At 41.4% G+C, this 16290-nt stretch overlaps 1 protein-coding gene across 6 annotated transcripts in view; it reads right to left on the minus strand.

The window, feature by feature from the left end:
• SASH1 (SAM and SH3 domain containing 1) overlaps positions 1-16290 on the minus strand; it is a 1153074-nt gene that overhangs the window by 172154 nt on the left and 964630 nt on the right. For all 6 annotated transcript variants that reach the window (XM_089668633.1, XM_089668628.1, XM_089668631.1 and 3 more), the window contains exons 3-4: positions 5958-6008; positions 5775-5824 (exon numbers count right to left, since the gene is read on the minus strand). In XM_089668633.1, the coding sequence (XP_089524759.1) occupies positions 5775-5824; positions 5958-6008 (101 nt within the window). The remainder of the gene's footprint in view (positions 1-5774; positions 5825-5957; positions 6009-16290) is intronic.

A 16290-nucleotide genomic window follows, 5' to 3' on the forward strand; every position in this document is an offset into this window, starting at 1 on the left:
GAATAGCCTGCAAGTCTCAGGTTTATTTACAAAACATCAGAGTTAATTTTTTTCTTTTACAAGTCCCTGTCTTAAATATACAAAATGTGCTGTGCGATGACAAATAGCAGTAAATACATAAATAAATACAAAATATTATTGACTTGAAGAAAAGATATCCTGGGAAATTAGAACTGGCCTCCACCGAATAACACCATGCAGGCTTACTAGATATCCATGACCCTCTGATTAAAGAAAGGTCACGAACCACTTTGGTATATAAATCCCATGGAGGTCTCCTCTAAAGTATCCCTTTTAAGTATGCTTGGATCGGCGGCTACCTCTGCCCTGGGAAACTCACAGATATTGATCCATCTATCAAATTGATATATAAAACAGAAAGAATCTGACATAGTGTAAAACCTTCCTCAAATACCTTATTGAAAATGGTAAAACACTCACATATACAAGATAGCAATGGTGTGTGTGTACAAACAATCTGGCCAGTAAGGAAGATTGGCCAGCAGACTTCCGGTTACACAATGATGTCACAGCAGGCTCCTCCCTAGGTGTGACTAAATGTGTCCAAAGTCCAAAGGAGGTTGTCTTCCTTACTGGCTGCATTCTTTGTACACATGCGCCATTGCGATCTTGTACCTACCCGCTGATCCAAGCATACTTACAAGAGATACTCTAGAGGAGACCTCCATGGGATTTATATACTAAAACATTCCTTGACATTTCTTTTATCAGAGGGTCATGCATATCCAGTAAGCCTGCATGGTGTTATTCAGTGGAGGCCTCTTCTAATTTTCCCAGGATATCTTTTCTTCAATCAGCTCTACCTTGGATGTGGTTATGTTTTCCTTCTTTTGGTTTCTGGACATTTGTACATATTTTTTTCACATTGAAAAAATTTCTCACATTGGGACTATTTATGATTCTGTGATTATTTTTTATGGTATTTAATATTTTGGTAAACACGAACGCAGTGAATAATTTGATTAATATCCTGTCTTAAATATATTCAATTAGAACACCTTACATTATTATTTAGGGCCCAGTCGTACTGCAACGTGTGTGTTGACGTGTATTGGCATTTTGCTTTGCAGTGCATTTTAACATGTACTTTTATCCTCACTTTCTGGAAAATGCAAAGGGTCTACAGCAAGGCAGAGGAGCCAAACCTGGCTGGCCTGCTGATTTCCCCGTGTTCTGTTGTGCGCTGCACCAAGCTGACATGCATTATCATTTGTTGCATTGTGCCAGGAAAACAGTAGGGTATGCATCGCAATGCACCAGTGTAAACAACTCCCATTCACACTTTGTTTTTACAGGTCCTTGGGATGGCATGTGTCTAAAAAAATTGTGCCAACACATCTGGTGAGAAAAGCCCCTTAAGCAGACTATACAATTCTAAACATTAAATGACAATTGCAAACAGAAGACATTGAAGTTTACCTTGACATTTCCCTGAAACAAATTCCAAAATACAATCTATTTCTCTCAAATCAGGCATCCACATGAGGTAGCACTGCCTTGTGATTTATAACAGAGATTTGTGACCATCTTCTATTTACAAATCAAACAAGTGGCCAAAATACCGTAGATTCAACAAACAATGTAATGAAAAGTACTCTCCAATACTATTGACCCTAAGTTGTTATGGCATGGGTGAAGTGAATGAAAATATTTATTCAGCTAAAATTATGCAGTGAAATACTCTTACAGTCAAGCATCTGTGCTAAATACTCCTATTTTACTCTATTCGGTCACTGTGAAGCTGTGGAAATGATCATATAGCATGAATTTAGATAATCTGTTAGAAACCAGACCCTATGCAGCTTTCTCCTCACAGAACTCTGGAGTTTATGATACCCATATTACAACCATTGAAGCTGATCTGTGTTAAAATTAAATACCTGTCTGGGGTAGATGCCTATCATGGGGCAAGAGAGTTTTCTTTTTCTCTGACAGATATGCTTTAAAAAGGGACGGTGGGGGAATCCCGTCATGGATAGGTCGTATAAATTTGATAAAAATGATGATTGTTCCAAAAATATTATATAAATTTCAAATGATACCAATTAAACTACCAGAGGTATACTTTAGATCAATTAAAAAATGTTAATAGGATTTATTTGGAGGAATAAAAAACCAGAGAATAAGCCAGGAAATTCTATGTAGAAATAAAGAGAAAGGAGAATTGTGAATCCCAGATTTAAAAAGATACTATAACTCGGTAATAATGGTGAAAACTTTTGACTGGATATATAATGCAGAGAGGAAAAGCTGGGTTAAAATAGAATATATACTAAGTAATACTAAATTAAGTGGAATTGTATGGTTACCTCCACAATACAGAGGATTAGCAGACAGTACAAGTTTGTTCACATTTATTGTTTTAAGAGTTTGGGATGTTTTACACAAACAGATGGGATGGGAATTTCATTAATTGTTAATGCCCTTAAAGTCCACAGAGTTTTTCCCCCCGCGTAAAGAAGGTATCACAGGGAAGTGGATTAAGAAGGAAGATGCACAATTAAGGGATATAATGGTGGGGGAGGAAATAGGATCACTTAAGGAATTGGAAAAAAGAAGAAGTTTTTACGAGAATGGATGAGTGGCGTTATTTTCAATTGAAACACTTTATAGGAAAGCTTCCAAAGCCTTTAAGAATAAGAGAGGATTGGAAACCTTTTGAGCACTTATTAGGTACATGGGGAGTTGGGAAACACGGAACCTCTAAAATATATAGGATTTTCACTGAAATAAATGCAGATATAAGTCCTCCATATATAGAAAAATGGGAAAGAGAAATAGGAGTAACAATAGTTGCGGAAAAACAGAGGAAAATGTATAGAATAATTCATGGAAATATAAATATGCAGGAGGTAGAAATGAATTATAAGTGTTTGGCAAGATGGTATATCACACCGAGTGTAGCACACAGATTGAGTGGAGATAATTCACCTTTATGTTGGCATGGATGTAGAGTTAGAGGCACAATGTATCACATATGGTGGGAGTGTTCTAAAATACAAGAGTGTTGGGGGTAAATAGTAAGCTTGATTCAGAAAATTACAGAGGTTGATATTCTATTAGACCCAGAGATTTGCCTTTTTCATAGTACTAAGCTTTCAGTTAAAAAATACAAAGAATCTGGTTTATTGTACTATTTGAATGCAGCAAAGGGACTGATACCCAAGTATTGGAGGAGACAGGAGGTGCCGAAAATAAAAGACTGGGTGGATAGGGTGGATCAAATATGTAAATTGGAGGAACTTTATCATTTGAATGAAGATAAAATGGAGATTCACCATACAAGATGGAACAAATGGAAGGAATTCAAAAGGTCAAGGCTAGCCTTAGAGGTTATGGGGGAATAATATACAATATGTAAAAGATATTATGTTCTTCTTTTATAGGGATTACGATCTCCAGAAATAAACAGGAAAATACAGAGCAGAAGGGGTTAGGGATTGAATGGGGGGGTGGTATATAGGTTGGGGGGGAAAGAGGGGAGGGGGGGGGTAAGGGATGAAACAATATGCTAAGGTTTTAATGAATATGTTTGTATAACTTTATCTGAAAAATGAATAAATATTTAAAGTATAATAAATAAAAATGAAAAAGGGACGGCATTCACAAGAGCGCTTTAAACACAATATAAGGAATGAGGATTGGTGATGGTGAAAATTGCAGAAGAATACTTTTTTTGTTAAAGATGAATTCCGTGTTCTAAGTGAAAATATGCACCTCCCAGCAAAGGTTAAAGTGCAACAAACCCCCGCCCCCAAAAAAAAGGGGTCCCAGGAGCTTTTAGCCATAATGTACTAGAATGCACCGCATACAGCATATTAGTACATTATGAAAGAGTTACTGTGCAAGCAATCCCCCTCCAGAGCTGCGGTGTCAGCGTTCTCATCCATCATGGCCACTTTCAATCTTCCCCTGGTCTTCCTTCCATGTTTACACTCTTGATACTAAATTTTGGCTATAGCCAATACCAATATGCATGCTATCATCAAAAAAGGTCACGAGGAAATCATCAATTTTTAAGGGGGACTGTTAACGCAAAATGCTGCTTTTAAAACATACTGTATAGTGGGGAGAAATTCCTATTATTATGTCTTTGAGGGCAACATGAAAATAAAAAAAAGTTAAAAATACACACAAATCCTTTAAGCCTTTTGCTGCCATTGATGTAAGGACTGTGTTGGCAGCAGCAATGATATGTAAACAGACTCTTGGCTTCTCCATAATTAAACCCCGTAGGGAGGGTGAAACATGTCGGAGGAGTATAGCCAAAAGGAGTTCAGGCTGAAGCAGTATCTTTACCTCTCTATATAGTGGCTGGGCTCCAGTGTCCGGTGTTTCCACCTTTTGATTTCTGATCTGTTTGTTTGATCCTGGCTGCTATAGTTTGTTTAGCTATTTACAGTCAGCTGTTGGCTTTCCTTTTCCCAAGAAAAAACCTGTTTCTGTAACTGCTTAAAAAGTGTTAGCCGGAGTTAGGTTTTAGTTTTGAAGTCCATCTAAATCTACTAGTCCATGTGATACTACCCTTTCTAGACCATGATGCTGTCCAAGGGTGTCTCTGTTGCTCCTCCATTGATAGAGGAGCCACCTTAGGACAGGAAATGTATTACAGGCTGGATTACCTGGTAAAAATAAAGGAAAAAAAACTTTTAATTAAATGTTTGTTTTGGGGTTTAGATAAGCTTTACACTATCATTTTGTTGCTGGTCAATTTTTTTTAGTGTGTCTCTGGGACAATGACATTTTTTTTTGTGTAACAAAACAACTCCCTTGTATCCCAGCCCTCTTCCCTCTTTAATCTACTCTCAAAACTATCCTGCTGCTGGTCAGTTTTTTACTTCAGTTTCTCTGAGATGGTGCACTTGATGATGATGCACTTTGGTTGTGTTTCCCCATTTTTAGTCTATTCTACCTGGTCACATTTATGCAGTGTCCTGGTGCTGGCATAGTTTTACCGAACCATGTCTAAGTGCTATAACTGATAATTTTAAAAATTGGGTATATGGATAGGACAAGGGGTTGTGGGGAACTTCAGGTGAGGGTGTGCAATGTTTTAGGTTCAGAGCTTTTTTACATTTGTTTTTTCCAAAGGATACGAAAGGTGTTGCAAAAACGCAGCTCTTGAACAGACTTTCAGCAACTGGCCTAACCATTCCAAGCACTTGAACAGTCATTTTTGTTTACTTAAAATTGGGTACTAGTGACTTTACTCTGTTTCACAACAACCCAACACCATAGAAGCTATGACTTTTATATCATGTACCGATGAAAGTAAACAAAACTGAATATATTTTGATAATAAATTACAATAATACAAGCCCATTTTTCATCACCAGCATTCTTCAACATTTCTCACGTTTAGAAGAATGTCTTTAAATAACATTTCACCATCCGCAAGTTTACCTTTATGTCAATATTGTAAAAGTTATTCCCTTTTATGCTACCATTTCCTTTAAGCAAGCTAAATTGGGAAAATAAAGGTACAGTTATTTGGATAGTCAGACTACATCATTCCTTTAAATTCCTCATTTGCAGAATCCACTTGACACACGTTTCCATCTGTTATGGGTCCGAGACCAAAGCTGAATTACTAATATCACAGAAAAATCTAGGTTTAATTGGCTGTTTTATAGTGTTTTCATATATAGTGTAGGCTGAATACAACTGTATCTTTATTTTTCTGAAATTTCAAAGATTGTTTTTTGATATGACTATAAATACATTTTTTTTCACAACTTAAGTGTATGACTTACTTCCTTTCAGTCTCTGGCGTAGACACTTCACTGCTGAATTCAAAGGAATCCTAAAAGGGCAAGAAAATGGCAGTTAATCAATATATCACAGAAGTTGGGGAAAATGTTACTGAGTAACAAACAGTAATCACAAGAAAAACAACTATAGGGAGGAAAATGAAAATAATCATTTATTGTACGTACTTCAGTTGGGGAACACAGCTGTAATGAGGTGGAGCCAGCATCAGATTTCTCCTAAAACAGAACATATGCGAGTCAGTCATGAGACATCAAGAAACGTGGCACATTACAATCAGCAAAAACACATCATCTTATGAAGATAAATCGGCATAAGTACTGTACATGAATGCAGGAAATCAGAATTGTAAATGATGTTCAAATCAAAAAAAGATTGCAGTCTCATCCCTATTTTCCAGATTAAGTGCATATCATAGTTTGTAATACAAATGATAAGTGGGATATCATTACATTGTAGAAACTATCTGTTTTTAACAGTGTTTAGTTCAAAGATTTTATATCTTATTTAAAAAAAAAAAAGACCATTATAATATGTGATGTTTTGATTCTGCTAGACACAGACACTCCAATGCGTAACAGAAGTCACTGGGATCAGCTGATCAGAAAGAAGAGGAGGTAAAATCTCACAGCCCATTTGACAAAGAGCACAACATACAGTAGTTATTTGTTATATCAACAATTTACATTCACATCAGTCCCTGCCCTCACGAAGCTTACAAGTCCCAATGTTTGGAAAGCAGCCAAATAAGCTATTAGTACTGTATATCTTTGGGGTGTGGTAGCAAACCAAAGTACCTTGGGGAAACCCACGCAAGCACATTCAAATTCCATGTTGATAGTGCCCCAACCATGATTTGATAGTGTCTGGATTTGAATTGGGGACCTCAATGCTGCAAGGCAGAAGTGCTAACTACTAAGCCACTGAACACTAAAGTAGCAAATGTTTGCATGCGGCTGCCAAACAAATCAGATTTTCATGATGAGATTTTTTACTTAAACTTGCATCATTTGAGGTGTATGTAGCATGGTAGAATGGTGCCTACTTGGGAAAACTGAGCTTATTCTAAAATGTTTTCTGCACAGGTAGACTGCCTACAAATATTGGGTGTTTATGATGAACTACCTCTCCTATTATCATCATTCACTTTGTGGGCTGCATATAGGGGCACCACATTCTAAATAATAATACACTGTATTCTTTTTAAGTGCCCACAGAATGTAAAACATAATTACAAATTCCTATTTCATTTTACTTTTCTTTACATTTTTTTTAAGGAACAACTGTCTTTTCGGCATGCACCAATATATCAGCGGATGAAACATATCTGCTGAAAATAGTGTTATCGGCATTTTGCTGATAGGAAAAAAGGTGCTGATACATGCAAAGTTGCGTCTCATAGATTTTTATGCAAAATCGCTCTCTAGTGACTTCAATGCAAAATTGCGTCTCAGACTTTCATGCAAAGTCGAGCCCCCATTGATTTCAATGCAAAAATGCCCCCTAGTGACTTCAATGCAAAATTCCCACCCATATTAATTAAAAAAAATAAAATAAAAACTGTCCGTTATTGGTTTTCGGCCAAGTGCATTCTGAATTTTCGGTTTCGGCACCAGAATTTTCATTTTGGTGCACCACTACTGTCTAGATTGTTTTACAGGAGCATGTGGTTCCCTCCTGTTATGAAGTCCCTTGTAACCCACACTTACTGTATAAGTATCAACATTTTCCGTATGTACTGAATACACATAAGGCATTCGCCTGAAACAATAAAACAAAAGATGGAATATCCAAGGGAGCTGAAACCCTCAACATGTTTCAGGGGATCTAGTCCATTTCTTCAGGAGCAAAGGGGAAAGCGACATATGAAAAATATATGTGCCGTAGATAACACAATGATATTGCCTTTGGGTTACAACAATCTACTAGGTAAGCAGTTCCCCACTGCATTTGTGCATAAAAATCCCACATATATAGATACCGCAGCACAGATTACCCTATATAGTCTGGATAATCTATATGAATAACAGATATTACATGAAACAAGGTCCTTATTGCATAAAAAATGAAATGTAACCCATATGGCACAAGATAAAATAAAGTAAAAGTGATCTTATAACAATAGTAACAATATATAACAGAATCAGGAAGGAATGCGCTAACCTGAATTAAGGGCTGTGAAATAAATGGTTATACCTGAAGATAGAATGATCATTATATATCACAGATAGTATTATATAGTTTTTTATTGTTCTTTACATTTTAGGTTTGAAGGAGGGAGTCCATTCACCCGAAATGCATTGGGGCATCTGACATTTCTGCTCAATAAATAATCAACGCACTTTCCAAGCAAGACTACCATTTCTTACTAGATTTCCTAAGGAAACATTATAAGAGAGGAGATTGGGACAACTCAACCCACAAGCCATCTAGACTAGAGGACAGAATCATAGTTTCATTTGATTAACTGTGATTGCTATGACATTTTCTTAAAAGCTTTGTCATTGCAAGATAAAAGTTTGCCTGGAAAACTAAATCTATAGGTATGGCTTGGCTTATTTGAAGTTCAGGTATATGAGAAATTCCAATAAATTCTACAGCCTTGAAACTAAAAAAAAAAAAAAATGGCAACTAAAGTAAGCTTATCCCTTGGTTTATCAAGAGGATGTGGAACATTTTGGGTTATGAGATGGTTTATGCAAAGCATATAGGGTCATAGGTAAAGAATCCATTCCCTTCTCACGTCCACAAAATGCTCAACATTTCCTTTTTTTCTGACTTTCAACAACAATTAACTGGTAATGTTATAGCTTTTGACTTTTGTCTTCAATTTTTATCTCTCTCCAAAGGAATTCAAAAAGCAAGTCAAAAACTGTCAAGCAGAAGCTTTGGACAATATTTGCACATTTCCTATTGCTAATTGGCATTAGAATTAGAGCCAAATCCTTCACTCCTTAGCACCAACAACTGAGTTTTCAAAATAATAGTCTAAATTGTTCTTTTAAGTACTCATTTACTAATTTTTTTACATTTAATGACTGCTTTGCACCAGCCTTATAGCTACAATAGCATTCTTTTTACTAACAGCCATCTATGAAAAAGTATTACTTATATAATGGTATGATGAAAGCAGCGGTCCTTCTCAAAAGAGAACCTAAAATACTGAGTGCCAGTTCAAACACAGATTTATAAAATATATCCAATAGCAGAATACACATGGACAAAATTCATTGCATCAACTAAAGAAAAAAAAATGCATAAAAAAAAACTATACGTAATATAAAACATATTTATTCACTTTTATTTCACATTCACAGGTGGAACAATACAATACACAAACACCTGCATTATCTGAAGAACGTTGGCAGGATTTGACATTGAATGAAAATAAAACAGTTTCTTGAAATGGCAACACCACGAACATACCAAATTCTTCTATAAGTCAGCAACATACACAATTTCTTTATAAAGCATTACAAAAAAGACATGGCAAACACAGCACACAAATATCTTTCACAGGAAAAAAAAAAGTGAATGACATTTAGGCAGGTTTGATTATAAATGCTTTCTTCAGCTTTCATTATCTGTAGGAAATAGCAGTTTATGGATCTATTTCCAGTATTGTTTTAACAACTCCCATCAGTTCTACAGGTTTTAAAGTTCTCCCTTCATGTTCCAGCACGTCTCCAGAAAGATAGGTTTGTTATTGTGTGTAGCACACATTCACATGCAATAATTGCAGTAGTAATCTCTCCTGGCCCACAGCTTTTCAGTAATATCTGCTGCAACACTACATGCTTCCAGCTTTCAAGTAATGTACTACCACTGGGTTTATGTACAATGTACAATTTAACAGCTAAAACTTAAATGATCGGTATCATCTCACATATTAAAAGCGAAAACCACTTCAGATTACAGATGGCTATATGAGGTACATGATAGAAATTGGCAAGAAAAGAATAATGGGAATGATTTTACAAAATACCCAGTTTCTAGGAGTACCCCCAAAAGACAACAGGACAGTAAAAATGTTACATACCATTAATTCGCCCCTCCTTTCCATTTGTACTTGAAGATGATCTCTGGGTCTACTTAGTTTGTACAACAGAGAGCTTTGGGGTATTCTGGAAACACATGGCTAGCCCTGCCATGTGTGAGCTGTGCATGTTTTTCAATTCCTAACCCAAGCGTATCCAGATGCATCCTGCCTTACAAAATCCTGACCCTCTCTGAACTTTTTTGCTACCTTCCTCAGCAGTGCTCATAAAATGAATGTGACGGGCTTTTGTGAGTCTAGTTTACAGGATGAGAACCAACACTTATATGACATTAATCAACATGGTACTCACAAACAAGTAGTAACTGAAAGCATTTGAAGGCAAATAGCCCTGCATACCACAGACAGGCTATTTAATGATGTTTTGTTTATTCATATCTTTCACATCTATCATATGTGCATTACCAAAGATGGAAATATTTTTATTGCAATATAAAAAGCAGGAAACAAACAATTTGCTGCTAATAAAACCCCAAAAAAACAGAAAGTTAAAGAAATCAAATCCAAACTGAACTAGGGTGAGTTCAAGCTAATATGATTGCTTAAAGGGTAACTCCGTGTGGAAAAATATAGCATATACAATGCTACACAAGAAATGTTGTAAACAAATGTTATTAAAAATCACCTTTCTTTTTCAATCTCCAGCGCTGTAATTTTCTGCTAAATGAAATACAACATGGCTACCTGGATGTGTTCTGTACACTGCTGGTGTACGTAATTTTCCTAGAAATGTAATTGCCTGAGTGTGGAATTGGCTCACTGAATTTCCCCAAAGTCTGCCAGGAGATATACTGTAAGTCAAAATTCAGGTAACTCCTGCAATAGGAATGTTTTGGTGAGATACTCCCCAGGGGTTAAAAACTTCTAATAGGGATGCAGATCTTGCAGTTTTCCTCATCTAAACATCTAGTGTGCACCAGTTGAACATAATTAACCAGATTCTTTTATTTGAAATTGGTATTCAAGGGACACGGTACAAAAAATGCTAATGTAAATTATTTCACAAATTACAGTATAACTCATTGAAGTAATAATGCCATTGAGTGTGAATCCTCTTTGCTCCTGGCTAAAAGAAAAACATCCTAGACTTCAGTGTTCCTGGAATTCTTTACTGTCCTTTTTCTGTCTCTGAATAACTCTCAATTCTATCAACACACAGCAGCTCTGAGCTTCTGCAGTATGACTGTTAGAAGGGGTGGCTTGATAAGACAAACTTAACTAGAATACAAGATTTACTCTACATGTGGAAGCATTTAATCAGCCAAGCTTCAATTATTTCTTATCAAGAAAATAGGTATCCCATGAGCTCTCAAGTCTCTTTAAAGTTTAGTGTATAGATAAAATGCTTTTCAGAACATGGTAGGAGTCAAGAGCATTGGCAAGGATTGTGCAGACTAGAAGACCATATATGATATGATGATGATGACTAGAGATGAGCGAATCGAACATGACGAAGTGGAATTCGTTTCGAAGATTAGGAAATATTCGATTCGCGCCGAATCTGAAAATTAGCAAACTTCAGATGCACAAATCGAATTTTCCCAAAAATGGCGGCGACATGTGTGGCGACGGAGCGGGGATCTCTGGGAAGGCGCGCAGACAAGGCGCGCGGACCCATAATGCATTCATTCATGACATGTGATCGCATTAGCCAATCAGCAGCCAGCCAGCCAGCACTGTGTAATGGTGGAGCTATAAATCGCGGCCATCTTAGAATTCTCCATTAGCCTCCGGTCATTCAAGAGAGACAGACCTCTGTGTATTAGGGACAGAGTTAGGGCCACAGAGACTTTAGGGCCACAGAATCGTTACTTAGGGACACAGAATCGTTACTTAGGGACACAGAATTGTTACTCAGGGACACAGAATTGTTACTCAGGGACAGACACAGAATTGTTACTCAGGGACACAGAATTGTTACTCAGGGACACAGAATTGTTACTCAGAGACAGACACAGAATTGTTACTCAGGGACACAGAATTGTTACTCAGGGACACAGAATTGTTACTCAGGGACAGACACAGAATTGTTACTCAGGGACACAGAATTGTTACTCAGGGACACAGAATTGTTACTCAGAGACAGACACAGAATTGTTACTCAGGGACACAGAATTGTTACTCAGGGACACAGAATTGTTACTGAGGGACACAGAATCGTTACTCAGGGACACAGAATTGTTACTCAGGGACACAGAATTGTTACTGAGGGACACAGAATCGTTACTGAGGGACACAGAATTGTTACTCAGGGACACAGAATTGTTACTCAGGGACACAGAATTGTTACTGAGGGACACAGAATCGTTACTCAGGGACACAGAATCGTTACTCAGGGACACAGAATCGTTACTGAGGGACACAGAATCGTTACTGAGGGACACAGAATCGTTACTCAGGGACACAGAATCGTTACTGAGGGACACAGAATCGTTACTCAGGGACACAGAATCGTTACTCAGGGACACAGAATCGTTACTCAGGGACACAGAATCGTTACTCAGGGACAGACACAGAATCGTTACTCAGGGACACAGAATCGTTACTCAGGGACACAGAATCGTTACTGAGGGACACAGAATCGTTACTGAGGGACACAGAATCGTTACTGAGGGACACAGAATCGTTACTCAGGGACACAGAATCGTTACTCAGGGACACAGAATCGTTACTGAGGGACACAGAATCGTTACTCAGGGACACAGAATCGTTACTCAGGGACACAGAATCGTTACTCAGGGACACAGAATCGTTACTGAGGGACACAGAATTGTTACTCAGGAACACAGAATTGTTACTCAGGGACACAGAATCGTTACTCAGGGACACAGAATTGTTACTCAGGGACACAGAATTGTTACTCAGGGACACAGAATCGTTACTCAGGGACACAGAATCGTTGAATTAAAGAGTATGTCAGACAACACGCAGAGGAGTGGCAAGGGAGGCAATGTTTCAGGAGCGAGCAGACGTGGCAGCAGAGGAAGGGGTCGAGGCAGCACTAGTCGCAGCCAGAGGCCAGTGCTCCCGGTGTCATCCAGCGGTTGTGTCTCCACCGACAACCCTGCCGTCATCGATTGGTTGGCTCGGTCGTCTTCCTCTTCCCAGGTCACCTCTGACACCTACAGTCAACGGTCGGTGGGTACGTCAGACACAACCGTTAGTTGGCATGGCCCGGGAGCAAGCCCACTGAAATCACGTGTCCTCTACCTGCCCCTGTCCTTTGGTGTTCCCTCACCAAGCGAAGTATCGCATGCTGTGGGCTCAGCCCCACTGTACAGTGAGGAAGAGCTAACAGAGGGCGGTCAGGAACGGGGGGAGAGATCCGCCTCTTCAGCAGCCAGGCGAAGAAGTACTGGCGAGGAGAGTGGCTCGGTAGCCGGTCTAGAGACAGGTCTGTCTCCTGACCCACACGCAGCCGAGGGGGCTAGTAGTGAGGCGGAGACCCTAATTGATGATGATGAGGCTGATCGCACTTGGCAGCCTCGTCGTCATCAGGCTATTGCTTCCGCATCATCAGGAGAAGAGGGTGCCAGCTTGCCAGCGAGCAAAACAGTCGGTGGGTTGCCCAGGAGGCAGCAGGGTCGCAGCAGTGTCAGTGGAGCCAAACGGCCACGGAGTAGAGCACCAGCTCCACTGCAGCCTACCACCACGGCCAGTAGTGGTGCCCGTGTGCACGGAGGAAGTAGCAGTCAGCCAGTGAGGAGTAGCGGGGGCAAAGTTTCCTACTCGGCGGTGTGGCAATTTTTTGTCAAGCCGCCCGAGGAAGTAAACGTAGCCGTATGTCGACTATGTGGCCAGAAAGTCAAGCGTGGCCAGGGGGCCCATGTTGGGACTACAGCGTTGCGTCAGCATATGCAGCGTCGCCATTCGGTGGCCTGGGAAAACCGTGATAAAGATACGGCGGTTCTGCCTGCCCCAGCCCCCGCTCCATCACCCGCTCCGTTACTTGCTCCGTCACCCGACGTCAATCGCCCTCTATCAGCCAGTCAAGGCTCCAACACCTCTGCTGAGGGGAGTTGTCGCTCGTTGGCATCTTCCGCTCGTTCAGATGCTCCTTCTCCTGCTACTCCTCTTCACGGATTCCGTCAGCAGTCTTTCTTGGAATCCGTTTCCAAGAGACAACAGTTTGCGAGCACGCACCCGACGGTGCAGAAGCTGAACGTCCTCCTGTCCAAGTTGCTGGTGCTGCAGTCCCTCCCTTTCCAAGTGGTGGACTCAGCACCTTTCCGAGAAATGATGGCTTGTGCCGAGCCGCGGTGGAGAGTGCCAAGCCGGCATTTCTTCGCCAAAAAGACAGTGCCAGCCCTGCATTCACATGTAGAAGAGATGGTGGGCCAGTCTTTGAGCATGTCGGTCTCTGCCAAAGTGCACGGCAGTGCCGACGTGTGGAGCTGTAACTACGGTCAGGGACAGTACATGTCATTTACGGCCCACTGGGTGAACGTGGTGCCGGCACAGCCGCACCAGCAACTTGGACAGGTCACGCCGCTTTTGCCTCCACGTTTGCACGTCCTTGGTCCAGCAAAGATGTCCGCCTCTACCACCTCTTCTTCCGCCGTGTCCTCAGCCACCACCCCCGTGCCAAGTCCCATTACCCGACCGGCATATCACATGTGCAGGGCGCAACGGTGTCACGCTGTGCTGCACCTGGTATGCCTTGGCGAACGTAGTCACACAGGGGAGGAACTTCTGAGTGTAATGAACAGAGAAATCGACAGATGGCTGTCTCCGCGCAAACTGAAAATCGGAACCATGTTGACCGACAACGGAAAGAACATGGTGTCTGCTCTGCGTCAAGGAAGGTTGTGCAAAGCGCCATGCATGGCTCACGTGTTCAATCTGGTTGTCAAGCGGTTCCTAAAATCCACCATCCCACTGCAAGACATCCTTAAAATGTCACGTAAACTTTGCATGCATTTCAGCCATTCCTACACTGCAAAGCACACCCTCCTTGAGCTGCAGCGGCAGAACGGAATTCCACAGCATCGCCTGATCTGCGACGTTGCAACAAGGTGGAATTCAACCCTACATATGTTAGACCGCCTTTACGAACAGCGAAAGGCCATCACCGGTTTCCTGATGTTACAAGCGGATAAAGGTACTCCCCTGTGTAACTTAGATGTCAGCCATTGGCAGCTCATGCGTGACACCTGCCGCTTGCTCAGGCCCTTTGAGGAGGCCACGCTATTCGTGAGTCGGCAGGACTATGGGATGAACGACGTCATTCCTCTGTTGCACGTCCTGGAACAAATGCTGTTAACAATGGCTGGTCAGGGTGCGGTAGACGTGGCGCACAGATCTCAACGCCACATGACCCCTGTGGGGGCAGGACAGGAAGAAGAGGAGGAGGTAGAGGAGGACATTGGTGCTCAGGAATTATTGAGTGAAATGGGTGGTTTTTACACTCAGCGGACAGGAGTGGAGGAGCAGGAGCATCTGGTAGAGGAGGAGGAGGAGGAGACAGAGGACCCAGACGCACCGTGGCAGTATGCTGTGGAGATGGAGGCAGGGAGTTCCTCGCATTCCTTGGCACAAATGGCCCATAGCATGCTCGGTTGCTTGCGTAGCGACAGCCGAATAATAACCATCAGACAGAGGGATGACTTTTGGCTGTCCACCTTGTTGGACCCTCGCTACTGTTCAAAAATGGTGGCCTTTTTCACACCTGCTGAGAGGGAGGCCAAAATAACGTACTATAAAACCCACCTATGTAGTCAGTTGGTCTCTGCCTTTCTGCGCCAACGTCCATCCTCAGACACTGTGGGCCCTGTGCGCTCGCGTTCCGCTGCCATGGCAGCAGGGGAGGGGTGGGGTGGTAGGAGCAGTGGCAGCTCCACCAGCAGCGGCTGCCTCAGTCTGCAGTCGATGATGAGTAGCTTTCTTCACCAGCGCAGTGAGGAAACTACTAACCAGCCGCAGCAGCAGCAGCATCAGGTGGACCTGGAGCAGGACCTCAAACAACAGGCTTGGGCCTACTTGGACAGCACCCTGCCAACCGAGGTAGACAATCCCCTTGACTACTGGGCAACGAAACTTGACCTTTGGCCCCAACTAGCTGAATTTGCCCTTGAAAGGCTGTCATGCCCGGCCAGTAGCGTGGCATCGGAGCGCGTGTTTAGTGCGGCAGGAGGTATTGTAACTCCGCGGAGGACACGACTGTCCACCCAAAGTGTGGAGAGACTCACGTTTGTGAAAATGAATCAGGTGTGGATTAGTCTGGATTTCAAACCACCAGTTCCTGACACAACTGACTAAATCCGCTATGAATCATGCCCCAAACATGTTATTATTTTTAACATAGGCCTCTGTATGGCCTTCAATTTAAGCTGCTTACGCTTCGCCACTCTGCCATGGGCGCCTGTACCGCCTCCTCTTGCTGCTGCCAGGTCCAGAGTGTGTCATGGGTCCCTGTACGGCCTCCCATTGCTGCTGCCAGGCCC

Source organism: Staurois parvus, unplaced genomic scaffold, assembly GCF_062004578.1.
Source record: "Staurois parvus isolate SC_StPar_1 unplaced genomic scaffold, SC_StPar_1.0 ptg000059l, whole genome shotgun sequence".
NCBI classification, from domain to species: Eukaryota; Metazoa; Chordata; class Amphibia; order Anura; family Ranidae; genus Staurois; species Staurois parvus.